We start from the raw sequence: 21,722 nt of genomic DNA on the forward strand, positions 1-21,722 counted from the left end.
AAATTATTTTTGTTAGGAGCTTACATTTAGCAGTGATATTGTTGACATGTAATTGTCATGTCTCCAGACTGAGTCTTTTTAAAAAGTCTTCCCTACTGAGATATTGTAGATGTGTGTTCATCTGTGTCATTTTAACATAATCCTTCTCCACTGTAGACAACTTGAAAAAAATCATCCCATGTTGGTTCAACAGCTGGCATGGACACATTTCATAATTGTACTTAAAATTCAAAATTAGTGGTTAGTCAGTAGCTACAACTACCAAGATTCAAAGGAAGCTGTTCATTCATTTTGGCTAATTGTCAAAATATGTCATATTGGGGGCTAGGGATAGTTTATTCGTTAGGCAAGGAAGTCGTTACTTAAATGTTTCAAGCCCCACTTAGATGTTTTTCAGGGCTGAAAATTGGAATATGAAGATCTTCATTTTACATAATGGTAATTTCCATGAGAAAATTTTAAATTAGTGCTAGTCTGTCATTTCCCATACCTGTGTGCTGAGAATTAGATCAATAAATAGATAGCAGTCTGAGGGTCTGCTAGCCTTTTTATTTACAGCTAGCTGAGGAGTAGCTTGGGGTTAAGGTTAATAACAATCTTTTTCTTGCCGGGGTGGGAGCTGTGTGTACAGTGTCTGCCTCAGTAAGACCATGTGCCACCCACCCACGTGTCACACATGCAGTTTCCTTTCCCTGGTAGACTGACTCCTTGACTAACTTAAAGTCTTCTGTTTTCCAAAGCAGTGTCTCCTCCTGGAAGAGTATCTCCCCCACCTTGCTTCCTTGGACCTCTGGCATCTTACTTATCTTTCAAGGCCTATTTCAAATTTCACCTCCCGGACAGTCTCTTCCATTTGTTCTTCCACCAAGCACTCCTAATCCAAAAGTCTAAAGCCCGAAATACTACAGTATCCAAAGCTTTTGGTTGCTGACATGGTGGCAGACTTGCATACCTGACCTTAGCTGATGAGTCAGTCACGGTAAAAATACTTTACGGGGGCCAGAAAGATGATTCAGCAGAATGCTTGCTGCTCCTTTAGGGGAACAAGGTTCGGTTTCCAGCACCCACACCAAGTGGCTAACAACTGCCCACAACTCTGATGTAATACTTTCTAACCTTCAAGGACATTCCCACACACATGACACACAGACTCCCATAGACATAGAAATAGACATCAAGACAAATCTTTAAACATACTTTATTTATCAGTACCTTCGGGTAGATACATAAGGTATATGTTAGACATAGCAGCCTTTGTGTTAGACTCGAGTCCCATCCACAACAGCTCTTGCTGAGTTTATGCAAATATGACAAAACCACAAAGGTAGAGAAACTGAGAATGCAAAACACTTCCCTTACAGCATTTCCTGCCACAGATTCTTAGCCTGTGTCTGCTCTCACAGACGTTTGTACATTGTTTTCTCAGACGCTGTTATTCTTCCTCTTAGTAGTGTTACCCGGATGCTTCTTTTTTTTTCTTAATATTTATTTATTTGTTTATTTATTTATTATGTGTACAATATCCTGTCTGTATGCCTGAAGGCCAGAAGAGGGCGCCAGACCTCTTTACAGATGGTTTTGAGCCACCATGTGGTTGCTGGGAATTGAACTCAGGACCTTCGGAAGAGCAGGCAACGCTCTTAACCACTGAGCCATCTCTCCAGCCCCACCCGGATGCTTCTTAAGAAGGGGTTCCTTGCACACCCTAAATGCTCTAACACTGATCTTTCCCACCATCTATGATTTACACATGAAGAATAAAGATGAAAGCAAATAGGTCAAGACCAGGTATCTGTGAGCCCGTCTGAATCCATCTTAGCTTGTTGTCTGAGTCCGTCTTAGTTGTCGGAAAGGCAGAACAGCTGGAATAGAAGGCCTGATTTGGGCCAGTTTCTAATTTGATTCTCTTCAGGTAATAGAGAGCTGTTAATTTTCTATAAAATCTGATTCTGCTGGTTTGCCTCATTTTTCACAACTTTCTTCAATGACTTTTTAATGTCACTATCTACGTTTCTAAAAACTGTTAAGGAATAATTAGTTTGACAGTGGTATGAAGAATGGCTGGTTGAAGACACTTGGTTATAATTAGAACTAAAATTCAGGTTGCTGTTCCTGTTGCCACAGGTAATAAAAATTGCTTTGCATTTCAAAGAGCTAGAATAAAGGATTTTGAGTGTTTTGCCTACAAAAATGGTAAGTGTTTGAGGAGATGATGGGTTACCCTGATTTCAACATCACACAGTGTAGACAGGAGACATGTACTGAAACCACTGAGTCCCTCATTAATATGTGCATCTTCAGTGTTTCTATGAGCATCACTTAAAAATAAATTTAGAAAATGTTAAAAAATAGCACAAATGGATAGGTGGGAAGTGGTGAGCAGGCTTTCTTCACGAGTTAAGATGAGGTGAGCAGTATGTTATCATGAAATGTTCCAGTGTTTGTAACAAGCTTAATGTCGTAGATCTTTCTATAATGAAAAGCATAAAGAATCTAAAAAACAAGAATGCCAAAAAAGAAGGCGTTCAAAGGACAAAAGATGGAGAAAGATCCAGAAACTACAGAGGCCAGATGGAAAATCACAAAGGCAGATTGAATAAGATATTGGAAATGAAAGAATGGAAGTGTTGTTTATTCCATTAACAACTGAAGTTAACCGAGAAGCATCAGGTCATGAGTTGAACAGTCCAGCTAAATGCTAGCGAGTAGAATGGCGTGCGCTTCAGTGGCCCTATGGAAGGCAATGACTGTTCCCAATTCTCTCCCCTCTTCTGATTAGTGGATCTGCTAGAGCTGAACACAACGAATGAAGTTTTCAAGCAGCACAAACTGAACCAAAATGATCAGCTCCTGAGTGTCCCAGATGTCATCAACTGTCTGACCACAACTTATGATGGGCTTGAACAATTGCATAAGGACCTGGTCAATGTTCCGCTCTGCGTCGATATGTGTCTCAACTGGTTGCTCAATGTATATGACACGTAAGTTTGTAATTTATTCATCAAATGAACATAAATGAGTGAAACATGTTGATAATAATCTTGGCAGTACCATTATCATCATCTTCATCATCATCATTATCTTCATTATTGCGTGATACTAGACAAGTTTACACATGCTAGGTAAACACTTTACCAAGGAGTTATATCTCAGGCCTTAAATAATTTTTTAAAAAATGTACTTTTATTATCCCTTTCCCAATGGAAAGACTTGTTTTGATTGTGTATAATAAATGACTTTCCAAGTCATTAGGTCCTAACTAAGAGTAAGAAAGAACACTTATATCATGCCTCAGCTGTTGGCTAAGATCAAGGGAAAGAAACCTAACTTTTCTTTCATAACAGCCAATGAAGGCTGTGAATGATGTGGGATTCCCCTCTGTATGCTGTAAATATCATTAGTTAATAAAGGAACTGCTTTGGGCCTATAGCAAAGCTATAGGGTAACAGAGCTAGGTGGGGGAAAACTAAACTGAATGCTGGAAGAAAGGAGGCAAAGTCAGGGAGAAGCCATGGAGCCACTGCCAGAGACAGATGTGCTAGAACCTTGCTGGTAGACCATGAGCTGGCAGGCTCATGGTAAAATATAAAATAATGAAGATGGGTTAAATTAAGATGTAGGAGTTAGCAAATAAGAAGCTACAGCTAATGGGCCAAGTAGTGATTTAATAATAGAGCTTCTGTATGATTATTTTGGGGCTAAGCAGCCAGGAACCAACAAGCGGCCTATTACAACATGTGAAAGTATCATTCTTTGTCAAGAAGCAGCTAGGAAAATCTAAGCTAGTCTGATTTCTTTCTCTTTGTTCCTTACTGTCTTAGTTTATTATTTTCAAAAGAAACCAATTAATTCACACTTACTGTGAATTAAAATGATTTACTGCCATATAAGAACTTCTGTGATCTTTGTATGGTGATTTGAGAGTAATTTGATCAGCAATGAATAAGACTCATTTTGTCTTTAAATCTTAGATTCATTGCCATTGTGGTTATATTTGTATAAATTGTTTTTACTAATTAATGCTGTAGGACACGAACGTGTGTAATTGAACTGTTCCTCACTGTATATAAAGAGCACCCTCAGCTTCCAGCTCAGCTCATCCCCCCATTTCTATGAGCCCTCTGATTTTGGCAATGGATTTGTGCTTTAATCAGTTATGAAGACTTGCTGTGAGCTGGCATTTTGGAAATGTTGGGAATTATTCATTCTTCTGGTAGGGGGTTGAAGTATGAAAAGATGAAAAAAGAAAATGAAGACTCTTGCTTTTCTTCTGGATCCCAAATGTTAGTTCCCATTAACTAGCTCTGTGAAATTTTGCATTTGTCAGACTTTGATTTGAAGAGGAAAAGGATAGATGATATTTCATAAATGTACCTGCTGATCAGTGAATGATTCCATGCAAGATATAAATGGTGATGATGATGATAGCTTTAGACAGGATTCAGCTATTATTTTTGTTTACTTTTTTCATTAGAAAATCTCTTTATCTTTCAATATTAATAAGTACCATAAAGGCTCTAAAAAAAAAATAACAGGGTAGTCACTGTATGCTTGAGTGTGCCTGAGGGTGAAGCTTGTTTACTAGGAAGAATATGGGATTTACTGCAATACCTTGTCATCTAGTGTCTTCTTATATGTTGCCTTTTAATACAAAGTTTCGATTCTCCTAGGCTACAATATTAATGTTTGCATTACTGTCTCATTAATTTACTCAAATGTTTTAAAGCCTCAAAGGAGATCTTTTCTACAGTAAATTCACCAAAAATAGCTGGTTATGTCAATGTTGTCTGTGCAGTAGCCTATAAAATGGATTCACAATCCAGGAAGATAGCTAAATTAGAACACCCAGGAACTTCATCTGACCCTGTGAAATATGATAGAGAAGGACGTCTTGATCAGATTTTATGGAGAACACTCTTCCCCCTAGCAGTGTCTTCCTATGACAACATTAGATTTCTGGGCTTGCTGCAACCAAACTGTTTGACTGGGTTGCTTAAATATTATTTCCTCATGTTTAAAAGCTAAAAGACTGAGATCAATGGGTTGGCAGGGCTGATTAATTTGCCGTTTTCTCAAGAACCTCTCTCCTTGGCTTTTCACTGGCTGTCTTCTCTCTGTTGCATACCGGATCGTTTGCTCTGCAGACACACCAGGCACACTGAACTAGGGTCTGCTCTTCCAACCTCATCTTACCTGATGTTAAATATGCGGTTGGTGAGAAGAGCAGTGGTCTATGATACAAGGAGTTAGGACTACGATGTATGAACGTCAGAGAAACACAGCTATGCTCAGAATGTACACACATGCTTCTCCCCCTCTAGAACAGGGAATAGTGCCACCTGGTTAGGACTCAACCAGTGCGTGAAATGTTGTGATTCCTTTCTGGGGATTAAATGTTGGCGTAATTCCACTTCTGCCTGTCAGATGTGAACACATGAAAATGACACACTGATATATTTTTTTTTAACTTGAAAGACAATGCCTTGAAATGTATCATTGTTCTATTTTAGTGGAGAAAAAGCCTACAAGACTTACTTTCCCTCTCTGCCAGTGAAATACATCAATCACCCTCCTGGGTCAGATGGGTTCCCGTCAGTCTTTCTTTGTATCTTGGAGTAAATGAATTAAGCTGAGGAAAAAATCAGTTACTCTGAAGGCAATAATCTCTGATGCCCAGAGTTGACAGCCTAGAGTTCTCTACTGTGTGTGGCTTATTCATTTATCTAAGCAGTGGCTGGTAACTCTATTTCAAGCAATGGTACTCTGAGTGAATCTGATAAACTATAATTTACTCCTTCCAGAGTTGGTATCTGAGACCTTACAGAATCTTAAGAAGTCTTTGAACTTAAAAATGCTGCCTGTGTTCAACTTTTTCTTTAAAAAAAAGTTTTCTGTAACAGAGTTGTTCTTTAAGAAAATGTTTTAGCATAGATTTCTTTAAGCACAGGTGTTGGGGGAGAGAAAGAGTTTCTTAGCAAAAGGGCAGTGCACACCCAAGACAGAGGACCAGCCTTCTTGAAAGAGTTGCAGTGATGTACCTATTCTGACATCATTCATTCCTTCATTATGTTACTAACCCAACACTGTCATAAACAGGTGATGAAATCAGTTCCCGAAGAGGAAGGTATATGTTGGCTAGTCATGTGAGGAATTTCAGCCCATGACTGGCTTGCCCTTGCTGTAACATAGCCAGGTAGGAAAGCTGAAGGAACAAAACTGTTACCTTGATGACCAAGAAGTACAAGAAAGAGGACACTCTTGTTATCTCTTTGGAGGGCCTCTTGTAGGCCTTCCCCTAGATCCTCGCTCTTCAAGTTTCTACTCCCTCCCAAGAGCACCACATGAAAGACTAAGCCTTCAACTCATGATCCTTGGGGACCATTTCAGATCTAGACTCTGACTTGGTTGTGTATGTTCAACTGCGTTATTTACTGCGGTACGATGCAACCAGGACAGACCTTCCCCACTGCAGCTTGACACAGTGAGTCATGCCAACAGAGATCAAAGAATTCTAATCTAAGTGTGGCTTAGAGAAGAGATATGATCATTCCATTCTGCCTTCTATTTAACTGATTGAAAGGCCGACACAATGAGATGCCAGAGCTTATCTGTAACCACCTGTTACAAATTAATCATAGTTATGGGACTAATTTGCAGTTTTTCTTTTCTCAGTTGCATGGGTATTCTCATCATATTGCTATAGCTAAGTCAATCATACATTATAAATCAAGTAAACTTTTAAGTCCTAACATGGACCCAGATCCACTTTATAGTCTAAATTTTGTGCTCTGGTTGCTATGTGACTTGGCAGCCATTTAACTTTGGCATCTCAATTTCTCATCTGAAAAATTGAAGTAAAAACATCTGCACAGCTTCCCACACAAAAGGCGAGTGTGAAAAGCCAATAAGCTAATATGTGTAGAAGGGGCTTTATAAACTGTAGCTATCAAATTGATTCCATTTATGAACTCACAGCCTCACTCAGTCTTCATCTTCCCAGGTTAAAAGTCTTAATTTCATAATCTTCCTTCTGGATTTAACGGCGATCAAAACCGTTTAACTCATGCTTCAGAGCAATAATCTGGAACTCTCGGTTCAGACGTTTTTTTCTCTATAGAGAATATTAGCTCCATTTGTTAGAGTAAGTCGTATTTTCCCCACTATTCTGAGATGAATATAATTTTAAAGGTACTTAGCTTCACAGTTAAACTAATTTCAGAAGTTACTTACAAAAGCTGTCAGGGGAATGGAATACTTAGATGTTGGGCCAAAGCACTTACTCATACATTTTATAGCTCCCAGATGCATCTCTGATTAGATACCCTACTTGACATCTAACTGTCTAGGGTATGGTCCCTTTATGCATAGATTGACAACCAGTGGGCCGGAATAAAAATGTTCACCCCACCCTAAGTTTTGGAGGGTCTGTGTTTCCAACCATGCCTGTGTCCTTTTGCTCGGGTCTTTGCCATGACATCTCATGTCTGACTCTAGACTTCTCTTTCTTGTGGGAGTAGGGGGCCAGTACTAGTGGTTGAATCTAGAACCTTCTCCATGCAAGGCAAGCACTCTGCCACTGAGATCCAACGGCAGGCCTTGTGTTGAAATAGGAAGCAGCGGGGCTGCGTCCCCGGCACCCGGCCGCCCGCATGGCTAGTTTATACCCAGAAATAATTACACGGAAACTGTATTCTTTCAAACACTGCCTGGCCCAGCTAGGTCCAGTTTCTTATTGGCTAGCTCTTACATATTGTTCTAACCCATTTCTAATATTCTGTGTAGCCCATGAGCTGGCTTACCAGAGAGGATCTTAACCTGCATCTGTCTGGAGTGGGAGCATCATGGCGACTCCTCCTCTAACCTTCTTTCTCCCAGAATTCTCTTCTGTATACTCCGCCTACCTAATTTTCTATCCAATAAAATGGGCCAAGGCAGTTTCTTTATTAGTAAGAAATCATTCCCACATCATTTCCCCTTTTTCCGTTTAAACAAAAAAGAAAGGCTTTAACTTTAGCATAGTAAAATTACATATAACAAAACAGTTATCAAGTAAGAATTACAGTTACAATATTTATATCTATTTTATCTCTTATCATAACTAAGGAAAACTATAACTATTTATTCTTCAACTCCATCAAAGACTCCAGAAGGATATAATATTATCTAAGTAAACAAGAAATAAGAAAACTCTAGAAATGACAGAGACATCTCGCTGCCTGGACAGTCACCCAAAGTTCCTCTGTACCGTTGGGGCATCCATCTTCGGCCTACAGGCCCATGGTATCCAGATACATTTCCATGAAGCAGGAAATTTTAAAGACAGTTCAGTCACTTTCTGCTGTGTTCTGTAGAATGTCTTGTAGACTCTTTCATGAATCAGGAACCCCGAAAGACCATCTCACCTTTAGGCAAGTTCAGCAGTCCTCTCTCTGAGGGTTCTCTGTGTCCAGTTTATGCAACAGTCCAGGCAAGAGCAGTTTCTTGCCCAAATGACTATCCAACTCCATAAGGATCCTCTTCGATGCCCATCTTCCTCTTGAAGTAGCTGGTGCTGCCAGGAGCAGACGTGTCTCCTTGTCATGAAAAGTCCTAAGTTATTAAAATATTTTAAATGCCATATTCTGCAGTCTTTGAAAGATATGAAGAATGCCTATCTAATTGAAATATATCTCTATATATCTAGAAAATCTAACTAACATGACTACAAGCTTAACTATTAGCAATGATTATCCATTAACAACCTATATTTCCTAATTATACATTACATTTTAAGTGAACTACATAATCACAATACCTTAATCAAGTTCAAAAATACATATACATATAACAAAATTGACCTTAAAATCCATACCAATGCAAATTATTCATATCTATATCATATCCCCCTTTAAATGTAAAAGAACATTTATAAACAATATTTGGGAACATGGGCGTAGTTTTTTCTCTCCAAACTGCTTCCTGCTGAATGGGGGCACTGTTAATCAGATCATTTAGGGTGTAACCTGTGTGTCAGGTTCATCTCGGTTGGCAGTTGAGTGAAGTAATTTTTTGAGGGTGTTCACAGCAACCTTTCAGGAGGGCGTGGTCTATCATACCATACCGGGATAGATGCAATCCATAGGGTCACATCCTCTGTGGAAACAAAAGAAGACCCTCTCCAAAGCATCATATCCTTAGATCCAAATTTTGAAGTCAAGATACCTTTAGAACATATGTGCAGGTTCAGCTTAGCAGCCCATATAATAAAATGTCTCTTTGTACTTAGCTCCTTCACAGTCAAAAATTTTAAAGAAAACACAATGTACATAATCCAGACTCTCTGTGAATTTTTCATTTTTACGTGGCTTATTTTTCTTTATTTCTCTTAATCTATAACTATCTGTACTTCTGTACTCTGTCTCTTTAAAGACTTTACCCTTTTTCTTTTTAAGACATTAACTTTATTCTTTATATTCTCTTTTTTTCCCCAAGCCTACGTACATTCATCCAACGGTGTCTGAATCTGTTTTACTGTGAATCTGTATTTTTTTTTTTATTATCCAGGAGCATTTCTTAAAATGTTAAGCATTTCTTAAAAACTTAAGTTGCACCATGTATAGGTAATACGGTACTGCCTGTGTCCTGCCCAGTCTAAACCTTAACTGCACGGTTTTAAGGTAATTACGGTAGTTCCTGCCTGAGATCAGCACAGTTCAGCAAGGAGCAGCCGCTCCTGCCTCAGAGTCATTTGGTGCTTTTGAGCTGAGCACAGTTACAGGCAAACAGCAGTTTACATTGGAGCCGCAATCAGCAATTTAATTTTGAGACTGAGTGTGCAGCACAGAAACTCTTTTTATCCAAGTTACAGCCAAATCTGACACGCAGAGCACTGCGCAGTCTGAAAACGCGTCTCTGTATGGCAGCAGGAATCCGCCATGCTCTTCCGCCTGCCTAAGCCTGATTCCGCCATCTGCCCAGGTGTAGGCAGGGAACGCTGAGCCATCGGCAGGTCTCAGAGCAATCTCCTCCGATCCCAAGTGGGAACAGAAACATCCAGTCCCATAAAAGCCTTGAAATGCTTTAAAGCCAGAGTTCACGCTGGCAGCATAGCCCCAGGAAGCCGCGCTTTAAAATGACGCAGCTTTTTTTCTCTGCTGCTGTTGCTGAATCAGGAATCTCTCTACAGCACGCCACCAACAAAACAGCAAAAATCTGTGTTAAACTCTCTCTCCCTTATTTTTAAGCCTTCTCAGGTTTTTAAGTGGATTTAGCCATCACGTCTGGGTGCCATCTGTTGAAATAGGAGCGGCAGGGCTGCGTCCCCGGCACCCGGCTGCCCGCATGGCTAGTTTATACCCAGAAATAATTACACGGAAACTGTATTCTTTCAAACACTGCCTGGCCCGGCTAGTTCCAGTTTCTTATTGGTTAGCTCTTACATATTGTTCTAACCCATTTCTAATATTCTGTGTAGCCCACAAGCTGGCTTACCAGGGAGGATCTTAACCTGCGTCTGTCTGGAGCGGGAGAACCATGGCGACTCTCTCTCAGCTTCTTTTTCCCAGAATTCTCTTCTGTCTACTCCGCCTACCTAATTTTCTGTCCTATGAGGGCCGAGGCAGTTTCTTTATTAGTAAGAAATCACTCCCACATCAGCCTTGATTTTGACTTCTTTATTAGCTGTGGCTGTGAGCCACCATGTGGTTGCTGGGAATTAAACTCAAGACCTCTAGAAGGGCAGTCAGTGCTTTTAACTGTGGAACCATCTCTCTTTTAAAATACTACAGATTACCAAGTCTATTAGTTCTTTCTCTATAGCTGGGATGAAATACCATGATCAATGCAGCTTATAGAAGGAAGGGTTTATTTGGGCATGCAGTTCCCAGGGCACAAGACTTCCTAGCCATTATGGGAAAGTGGCAGGCATGGCTACAGGATGGTGGCTGGAACAGCAAGAAGAGTGAGAGCACCAGAGAACCTCAAAGCCACACTTAATAACATATGTCCTCCAGCAAGGCCACACCCCCTAAGCCTACCCAAACACCCACCAACTGGGGACCAAGAATTCAAACACCTGAGCCTATGGGGCACATTCCCACTCAAACATCACACCTCCCAAACCTCAACAGCGCCATCAACTAAGTTCCAATGTCAAATACTAGCAGGGACGTTTCTCATTGAAATAACCATACTCAATCTTATGTGCCCATATAATAGCATTAGGATTTGCTTGTTGGTTTTTAAGTGCACTCTATGTGTGCCTTGAATACTGCCCTAAGAAAATTTTGAGTATGGACCTAAACTGAAGACTGATGGAGATTATGAAACAATTACTATCGCAATAAGACTTTTTATTGGACTGTGTGTTATTCTACTGCAAAAATCATTGTGTCTTACTAATTTTATGGTACTTTTCCCATCACAGGTATCTACTACCATGACCAGTTCTTGTGTAACAGCTTAATAATACTCTGATAGACACTGGAGTAAAGACAGCCCTGCTTTTACAGATAAAATAAATCTGTCTTTTAGCCAATTCATAAGTGAAATTGAAATGGTGTCTCACTGGCTTAGTGTGAAAGAATTTCCTAGTGCTGATTAATTAATACATCCCATTTTTAATTACAATTTCATGCTTCCCCTAATACAGATTTCACACCTGCCTGTTTGAAATCATTCACTATTAAAACTGCAATAATTTATAGACTACATTGACAAAGATCAAAGTAAATGAGGACAGCAGGTTTTCAAGTTTTACAAACACTGAGCTTTCAATATATAATTTTCTACATAGTTTTTTAACATTTGACTTTTAATTTATTAGTATTCTTCTCTTGCTATATAAAGTTGCATGCATACTCCATGTAACTTATGTATACATTGATTTTGCATTTATGATCAACATATTTTATTTATAGTATTTTTGAAAGTGAGATTGTTTTGGCTATATGCTAACTGTTTTACATTCTTTTAATGTTCTTGTGCTGCATTTTGTGTGGAAAATCACTTCAGTATATTTTTCTGGACTCGGTTGAAGACCATTGATACACTCTGTAATGAAGTTGTGGTGTAGGTTTGACAGTAATTGTTAAAACTAAAAGACAAGTTGTATCTTTAACTTGCATTTCTTTTGTGGTGCCTTTCTCTCAAGAATTTAGCATCCAGTATATATTTTCAAATGCGTATAACCCATCTTATAATTTCAGGGGTCGAACTGGAAAAATTAGAGTGCAGAGCCTGAAGATTGGACTGATGTCTCTCTCCAAAGGCCTCCTAGAAGAAAAATACAGATGTATGTAAGACCTTCTATAGCATAGTCCTTCCAGTAATAATATCCATTCACTGAGCACTGGCTTTATGTGGCTTGCTGCAATGCTAGTTCCCATTTTAAAGAACCCAGTTCAGGCGAAGAGAGTCAGGTTTGTGCGATTTGAGAAGCTGATAATTGTAGGGTCACAGGTGACGTGATGGAGGAAGAACCGTGCACAAATATGTCAGTGTCACATCTTTAGACCTGTTTTTTTTTTGTGTGTGTGTGTGACTCCAAACCCCTTCTCCCCTCTTTTTTTTCCTCTTTTCTTATGTTTATATTCAATGATTTTAAGAAAGAAAAGAGAAGGAAAAGAAAGGTAAGAGGGACTAAAACTTTTAGTAGCATTAATTCTAAATAGTTATATTTTGTACTTTTGACATGATAAATGGTTTTAATTTTTATTTTGATTGTTTATAGTCATTCAGTCAACCAGTGGGGCCCCTTTAACTCTCAACTGCTGAAATAGATCTTTGCATGGTCAAGCGAGGGAGGTCTGCATTTGTACCTCTCCCACTTAGTGACTAAGAGTTGCTAGGTAGGTGCCTTGATCCCCTTGAGTATTTCTCGCCAACAGTAATGTTACTTCTATTTCCTGGTGCACTGAGCTACATTTCAAAGGGTGAAAGATGAAGCCAACAATTTTAACATTGAAAGGAAGTTGAGATAATATATTGCAAGTTGCCAAAGATAGCAATGATCAAATAAATGATCACCATTCTCATGTGTCTCCAAACTCATCACCATGGTAACTATCTTTTAGTTTAATTTGTCCATAAAAGATAAGTAACTTGTTACTGCCAAACCCATTTCTAGATGATTCTGTGCAGATAAAGCTGTGTATTTGGAAGAGAGGATGGAGGATAATTCATGAATAAGAAAACATCAAAATACAATAGATGGGTACAAGGGAGGAGTGAGAGTAAGGGGCTCTATTAATAACTCAGTGGTCCAGCACATGCTAAGCATGCACAAGACCCTGGATCAAGCCCCAGAATCAAGAAAATCAACTTTTTCCCCAAATGAAGGTATTTGGTCATTGATCATATTACTTAGCTAAATTTTGTCTCGCTAAAAGCATGCTGCATTCAAAATCATGTATTTTTAGGGATAACTGTTAGATTGTTTGATTTTGAGTGCCAAGCCTAGAACCCGAAGGCATGATTTTCTTACATAATTTGACAAAAATGTTAAGGAAAGCGATGTAGATTTGCATAGAGCATAAACTTACTGTGGAATCAGGAGGTGGGGGTGTATGATTGTGCGTGAGTCTTGCAAGCCTTGGAGAGAAAAAAGGAAAGCCTTACATAAAGTTTGGTTGGTGACCCTTTGTTTAGAACATTAGGAGTTTTCATCATTATCAGGAAAAGATACGATTTCCAAAGCTGAGAACTTGGCATTTCTAAAATGATAACTGAAAAATCAGTGCTCCAAAATTAGGAAAAGATTTTTTTCTTCCTAATCATCTGTGATTCGGGGTTTTCATATAAAGTCCCTGGAAGACTTGGGACTTTAAATGTAGCAGTTACATCATAGTGCTGAGTGGACACTAAAATGAAATGTAAATTCAAACTCAAGATTTGCATTTTCTGCAAAACAGCACTAGATGCTCAGATTGGAGAGGGAAGCAACAGCCCTAGAAGAAGGGAAGTCTAGCAAGTTCCTACTATTTAATATAACCCACGCGCAATGGATGCCGTTTTAGGACATAATTAAATAAGACATCTCTAGGGTTAAAATTTTAATCTATGTCTTTGCCTCAATATTGAGGCTCTGGAAATGTTCCGAGGTTTAGTTTTACTTCTTCTATTGAGATCCTTAGCAACTCCGATTCCACTCTTGATTTCCCCAGTGTTACGAGAACATCTCTTCATGATTACTTCTTGTGTGAGAATTAATATTCAAGACAAATTGCTGTTCCGACTCAGTGGCAAGCGCCATCCGTATGAAAGCAGGTTTTGTGGTGGCTGAAGTCAGAAGTCTTCTCGCTGCTGGTGCCTATGACTTGTGTGTTGATGGGAATGGCTGTGGAGTAGGATCTGGCATGCCATGTGCCCTCTTGCAAATGGCTAAGAGCTTGCTGACTTCAGCAGAAACACGGTCACCAAGCGTCTTCTGGAGAGCTCTTTGCACCTCCTCTGGGTCAATTTATTCGAGTGTGTCTCTTAGTTGTTGTTTATTAAATTAAACAACATGTGTGGCCCATTTTCAAGTCCTCACACTGCTTTTTGGGTCTGACTAGAATAAGGAAAACGTACAACTAACTGTACTTTGTGACCCTCATTTCTCTAGCGTCTGTGAGTAGTCTCACCTTCGTAGTGCTATGGCAGCATAACTTTCTGCTTCCAAGGAGGACAATTGGGCAGATTTGATCCTCTTACCAATGTGCACTTCTCTGTAAAGATCGGTGCACATGTATGTAGATGCACAATAAACATGCTTATAAGAATTCTGGGCCAATGTTTTAAGGGTTCAGTAGTCTTTTTTAAATAACGAAACAGTTTGATCTCTAAGAAAATCTAAGTGAACAAGTAATAACAAAAATTAAGTTTATCATAAATGAATTTGCTTTCCTCTTGCGTGCTTATAATTAAAGCTATATGTCATGATAATTGCTCTGTCAATATCACACAGTATGCTTCAGTTTGGAACTTCACTGTTGACGCTGTTAAAGCTGGCCTCCTTCCCCTTTGACAAGAGGAGAATGACATTTTATATCCTGCTAACTTATCAAGTATTGTTTGAAAATAGTTTGGTAGAACCTCCTAAGTATTTATCCCTCTTTCTTCTATTCTTAGCACCACATGAAGAGCATTTAGATAGCATGTCTTTTGAGCCATTAGACTTGAAAATGCCTCTCAGAGGTGTCAATTTCTGTGACAGAGGGGATTGTTTTTAATTAGCTGTGTTTCCCTGTTGAAAAAGTGAATTCCTTTACTAGATTAGCTTCTTGAATGGGAATCTTGTAATAACTGTGATCCTCAAAATGTTACCAATAGTGGATCTAAGATAAATATCCTGGGAAGGGGGTTTGTGTTGTTGATTTAGGAAACTTAGGAAACAAATTAGTGTTTGTTTTGTTTAAGCATAAAGAAGACAAAAGATACAAACATTTTTAAGACTTAATATTGAAAAATTGTTTCATTACATAGACGAAAACAAAAATAGCTTATGTAGCTAATAAATTCCTAAAATGAAAAGCTAAAGCTCCTTACATCTTTATATTTACAATATGAAGTAGATATGAACATAGATATACTGAAAAGAAGATGAAACATATTCATAGAATATTGAATTTCTGAGTGAACACAAAAGTTGGTAAATCAATTGATAAATGTAAAGGTATACTTTATAAACTATGTCCTTTAACAAATCATGAGGGAATCTTTGTTTTTCCTCATCCTCTTTCTTAAGGGAATATATTACAGAGACCATAAAACTAATTGATGTACATTTACTTGTAGTGTTTAAAACAATACTTCTGATTATATGTATTGAAAATAATATCAGGCTATTCGTAGACGTATGGCACTTACAGTCTGATTGCAGATAGAAGATTAAGAGATTTCAAACTTACCAATAATCTGATCTGAATCATTTCCCCTCACATTTTTTTTGTTTTCAAGTTCACATAGTTCAATCCATATCAGCGAAAATATGCTTTAAATAAGGCCACACTTTGAGTAGGTAGATGGTAATGTCTTGTTCTCCCTCTTTGTAGGTCTCTTTAAGGAGGTGGCAGGGCCAACAGAGATGTGTGACCAGAGGCAGCTTGGCTTGCTTCTTCATGATGCCATCCAGATCCCTCGGCAGCTGGGGGAAGTAGCAGCCTTTGGGGGCAGTAACATTGAGCCCAGTGTTCGAAGCTGCTTCCAGCAGGTAAGCATGAGCATCAAGGGTGTGTGGGATGTTTTGAGAAAGGAATTTAAAGATGTTTCCAAGAAGCAAATCAGTTTGTTGTGCTAGAATCAAATAGTGGAAGTTTGGGGTACCAGTCCTTTTTAGCTGATATTTTCTTTCTTTCTTAAGGCATGTTTGATTCAAAGAGTAAAGCTTGCATAGATCTGTGTCTTTTTCAGGAAGTGTAAACTGAAGTGTAATATCTGAATTCCAATGACCCCGGCTCTGTTCTCATTTATTGTCACGCATCCCTTTGTTCTCAGCTTTCCATCACACCCATTTCATTCCTGGGCTCCTGCTTCCACACCCTCCTGTGTCTGAATGTTTCTTCTGTCTGGAATACTCTCTTCTTCTGTAGACTCGCCCTCCTCTCCCATGTGTCCTGTTCTGTTTTGACATGTTGACTTAGCTCTTGAGTCCTCGGAATGTCCCCCTCAAACCCTGTCAGATGAGGGTGTTCTCCCTACTTTCATGTCCTCTCCCTCTCTCTGTTCACTCCTGTGTGACATCATACTGAGTTGTGTAATTAGTTGTTTAGTATTGCCTTCTCCTTGCACAACCTAAGCTTCATGAAGATAAAAACTGTGCCTATCACATACCTTATATCTAGTCTGAGACTGCTATATACCAACTGGATAACTTATGAACAACAGAAATGAATTCCTCAGTTCTCGAGACTGAGAACCTGAAGATCATATTTCCAGCAGATTTGACACATGCTGAGTGAAGAAATTTTGACAACACTTGCCTGTTGGTGTATAGCATAAATAATAAAAACCCAAAGACAGATATTGGGGTTCAACCTCAAGAGCAGAAAAGCAAAGCAGCCAAGCCACTAGAGAGCTCTTACCTCTAATAAGTCCTCAGACTGAAAAAGAATGAGTTCCTGTTTCATCACAATTATATTCCTCTTTAGTGCTAGGACTAAGGGCGTGTGACTCCCTAGTACTGGGATTAAAAGTGTGAGCCTGTTTCTGCATTGATCTTGTGTAGTCCAGGGTGGTCTTGAACTCACAGAGATCCGTCTTCCTCTGTCTCCCAAAACCTTGTATTAAAGGTATGTGATACCACTGCCTGGCCTCTAGTGGCTTAGTTTTACTTCCTGGTCTTTAGGCAAGTTTTATTTATAAGACATAAATAAAATATCACAATATTTCCCCTTTTGTCTAAAATAATAAAAAATTAAAAAGACTATAATTTAAGAAAAAGTATGCAATAAGTATAGTAACTATATATAATATATACAGGTAATAAATATATCAGCAATGTCTAGTCCATTTGCATTTGATAAATTTGGAGAAAAATACTCTGAATCTATCCTATCTTGGTGAGTCCAAAGTCTTGTACCTAATTTACTTTCTATCATAACTTGCATTATCATCCAAAACTATCTTTTGATATCTCTCAACCTTATATATTTTGCATTGCTTTAGGGAAATTCTTTTCTGAGTCTCACATACAATGAAACTATAACTATCTAGTCTTCAACTTTTTCAGAGACTCAAGAAGTAAATAATATTAACTGAGTAAGCAAGAAGTGCAAGCAAGTGACTTCAAAACATTGTGAGAAAGGACATAAACAGCTGGCTGCTTGAACAGTCACCCAAAATTGCTCTGTAATTTTGGGGCATCCATCTTTGGCCTATAGACCTTTAGTATCCAACAGACTTTTCTATAAAAAAGGGTTTTTCTTTCCTTTTTTATTGATTTTATTGAACTCTACATTTTTCTTTGCTCCCCTCTCTGCCTCTCCCCTCCCCTTCAACTCTCTCCGTGGTCCCTATGCTTCCAATCAGGAGATCTTGTCTTTTACTACTTCCCATGTAGATTAGATACATGTATGTCTCTCTTAGGGTCCTCATTGTTGTCTAGGTTCTCTAGGATTGTGATTTGTTAGCTGTTTTTCTTTGTTACATATGATAATTGTCTTTCTGGGTCTAGGTTACCTCACTCAATATCATGTTTTCTAGCTCTATGCATTTGCTTGCAAATTTCAAAATGTCATTTTTTTTCCGTAGTACTTCATTTTTTAAATATACCACATTTTCCTTATGCATTCTTTGGTCAAGGGGCATTTATTTAGGTTTTTTTCCAGGTTCTGGCTATGACAAACAGTGCGAAGCAGTGTTTTTGAAGGACTGTCCCTCCTTGTCTGAGCAAAGTTTGGCAGTCACTGTTTTTTGTGTCCTCCTTCTTCTGTTAGGACAGCATACTGTCAGCAGTTGAGATAAGGGTACTTTATTGCCCAGTGGCTTACTTTTGCCACAAAAAGAAAACTCCATGTGGAGTTTCTTCAGTCCCCATCATCTTCTCTAAAGTAGATTGATACTGCCAGGAGCAGACATGTCTCATTGTCAAAAGAGAGAGAGAGAGAGAGAGAGAGAGAGAGAGAGAGAGAGAGAGAAAAGAAGAAAGAATATATGTTATTAAAATATCTTAAATGCCATATTCTCTAGGTCTCTGAAGTGTTTGACGATGACTTGTTCATTTAAAATATATCTGTTTTATCTTAAAAACATACCTAAAATGACTACAAATTTGATTATAATATGATTAACTACTAACCTGTATCTCTTTATTGTCCTAAACAGTTAATAGTAATAATTTTCAAGGACTAGAAATTTGAATTACATTGTTAAATGAGTTGTGTAGGTATAATACTTTGAACAAGAGTAGAAATGTATGCACAGTATGTTCTAACAGAATAAATCTCAAATTTGTATCAATAGAAAAATTTGTTTACAACATACAAAAGACTAATCCAATGTAAAACATTTAAACCTAGTAATTGCTTTCTAAAAATAGATTCAATAAACTACCTTTTATCTTATCAGAGCTATATCATTCCTTTTTCTTTCAAAGTAGATTCTACCCTTTTATCCTATCATATCCACTAGTAGAGAATGAGACTCGTAATCTCAATGTTTTGGGTTTGAGCTTGACATTGGGCACTATTTGTAGATATAAGTTTCTGTTCTACCTATTCCCATAGGCATTCAGTCCCAAAGAAACACACAGAAGCTTATATTAATTATAAACTGTTTGGCCTATTAGCTCAGGCTTATTATTAACTAGTTCTTACATCTTAAATTAACCTTTAATTTTTGTCTGTACTTAGCCACATCTTCTGCATCTGGCTAGTGACTAACTCTCTGCCTTTTTTCTTTCCAGAGTCTGGCTGGTAACTGAGTCTCTGCCTTTCCTCTTCCCAGATTTCTCTTAGTCTGGTTGCCCCTACTATACTTCCTCTCTGGATACTGGCCAATCAGCATTTTATTAGACCAATACGCATGACAAATCTTTACAGTATACAAGAGCATTATCCCACAGCATTGGTGGAAGAGCAGCTTGCCCCATATATGTCAGAAGAACATAAACATCTGATGGTTGCTTATCCCTTCATAATACATTGAACATTATATTGACTTTAATACATGTTTGCTTATTGAATGAATAATAATGTCTCAATATTCTCTGTCCAGAAAATCTTTTAATATGAAGGTATTACAAAAACAGCCATCTTTTCTGAAAAAGTACACACACATACACAAAGAATCATGTACTAAGTTTTCTGTGATCTGAGTTGCTAATTTTCACCTGGGCAAGAGCTGCAGTTTCTTTTTTAAATGCTTACTGTGCATAAGCACATTTATAAATGCTACTGATATCATCCATATGCATAAAGTTAGAAGCCTAAAGATATTTTTCCAAAGCATAGCCAATGATTTATCGCTGCTGAGAAAAAATGCTCACATTGTATCTTTGAGGAGAATCAATGTCATGGGTTATTACATTTTATAATGGATCTCTTTCTTATTTTAGAAAGAAGAAATACTACATTATATATATATATATATATATATATATATGATTTATTTGCATATATGTCAGTGCACAGAATGACCTCAACCACAGTAGGAAGAGGCACTTGGTAAAATTTACCCCTGCTCTTGGGCATAAATGTTAGGACTTGAGGAAGGCTTGAGATATATCTTGATAACCTTGGATAGCCTATGAAGTGTATTTGTACCAGCCAGCCTCTGGTCTGATGGTTTGACAGAACAGGGGCATGACACAGCAACAACTTCCTTTACTCAGCATTTATAATTGCCTTCCACTTGTTGGGTTATCAGTGAGTCCTCACCTTCATGTGTTCACTGTCTTAGATAAGTGAGTTTTACAGAATTAAAGGATGTATGTGGAAGATTACCTGGAATTGTCTATTTTTGTTATTGTTGTTTTTGGTATTCTTTGTTTGTTTGCTCCTTTTTCCTTAATTTTAGCATTGAAAGGCTATGTACATGGCTCAATTGTAACGTGCTGGCTGTGTAAGCATGAGGACCTGAGATGTATCCCCATAACACACTTAAGTCTAGTACAGTAGCATAGAGCACATGCTTATAATCCCAGCATCAAGGAGGGAGAGACAAGAACATCCTTGGTACACAATGACCAGATATTCTAACCTACCCATAAACTGCAGGCTAATGAGAGGCCCTGTTTCAAAAGCAAGGTGGATAGATTGACCACTGATCTCTGCGTGCATGTAGATATACATGAAAGTGTACCTGTGGTTATGTACATTAAAAACACACAAATAAAATGTGAGCATTAAGAAATGGTTCCCCTCCCTCTTTTATGTGGCAATAATTCCTTTTTCTCTCTGCATTTTTCTGATTTTAGTTTCTAAAATTTTCTTACCTTGAAGAACCTATTTGTGACGTCACTGAATTAGAGTCACATGACTTTTCTCTTGTGCAGATTTGCAGCAGCAGCAGCAGCACTTGCTGCAGCTTCCCTGAAAAGCTGTTCTTCACTTTCTGTCTCTTCCCCAGAATAACAACAAGCCAGAGATCAGTGTGAAGGAGTTTATAGACTGGATGCATTTAGAACCTCAGTCCATGGTATGGTTGCCGGTTCTGCATCGCGTGGCAGCTGCGGAGACTGCAAAGCATCAGGCCAAGTGCAACATCTGCAAAGAGTGTCCAATTGTTGGGTTCAGGTGAGATGCAATAAGAGAAACCATGACTCCATGGTTTCTGTTCTCCTTGTGTGGTCTTGTGGTATGCTTCTCATCCTTCTTCATTTCCTGTTTGGTGGTTTTTCTCTTGAGTACATGTGATGCTCAGCACTGTCCATCCTTCTCAAGTGACATTCATTCTCATCATCTATATGCAAACTTATTTTTGTTCTTACAGTAAAATGCTTTAGTCCGGAATCGAGAATTTTTTTTATGAATATCTTTTTACTGAGGCCATAGGAATTTTCATGCAGGATAATTGCATTGTAGATTATATACACATCATTTTGGTCAAATTTCTTGGTTGTTCCATGTTGCTTGGATTCAAACTTAGTAAGATAGGAGCAGCGTGTAAAATATGAACTGATAACTCCATGTTACCTCTGATAAGTTTGTTGTGATCAATCATCCTTTACACCTGCCCATTATTAGTGCTGATAAAGTATATTCTCTCTCCCTCCACCTCCCACCTTTTCCTCTGTGTGTGCATGTACATACATACTCCAGGATGTC

General features: G+C 38.4%; 1 protein-coding gene across 5 annotated transcripts in view; it reads left to right on the forward strand.

Annotated features, from left to right (window-relative positions):
- LOC126513311 (utrophin) overlaps positions 1-21,722 on the forward strand; it is a 346,673-nt gene that overhangs the window by 271,655 nt on the left and 53,296 nt on the right. For all 5 annotated transcript variants that reach the window (XM_050161608.1, XM_050161610.1, XM_050161611.1 and 2 more), the window contains 4 exons: positions 2,780-2,981; positions 12,186-12,271; positions 16,011-16,168; positions 21,025-21,191. In XM_050161608.1, coding sequence (XP_050017565.1) covers positions 2,780-2,981; positions 12,186-12,271; positions 16,011-16,168; positions 21,025-21,191 — 613 coding nt within the window. The remainder of the gene's footprint in view (positions 1-2,779; positions 2,982-12,185; positions 12,272-16,010; positions 16,169-21,024; positions 21,192-21,722) is intronic.

The sequence above is a fragment of the Alexandromys fortis genome, unplaced genomic scaffold, assembly GCF_014885135.2.
Source record: "Alexandromys fortis isolate MF-2015 unplaced genomic scaffold, M_Fortis_MF-2015_v1.1 scaffold_134, whole genome shotgun sequence".
Taxonomy (NCBI): domain Eukaryota; kingdom Metazoa; phylum Chordata; class Mammalia; order Rodentia; family Cricetidae; genus Alexandromys; species Alexandromys fortis.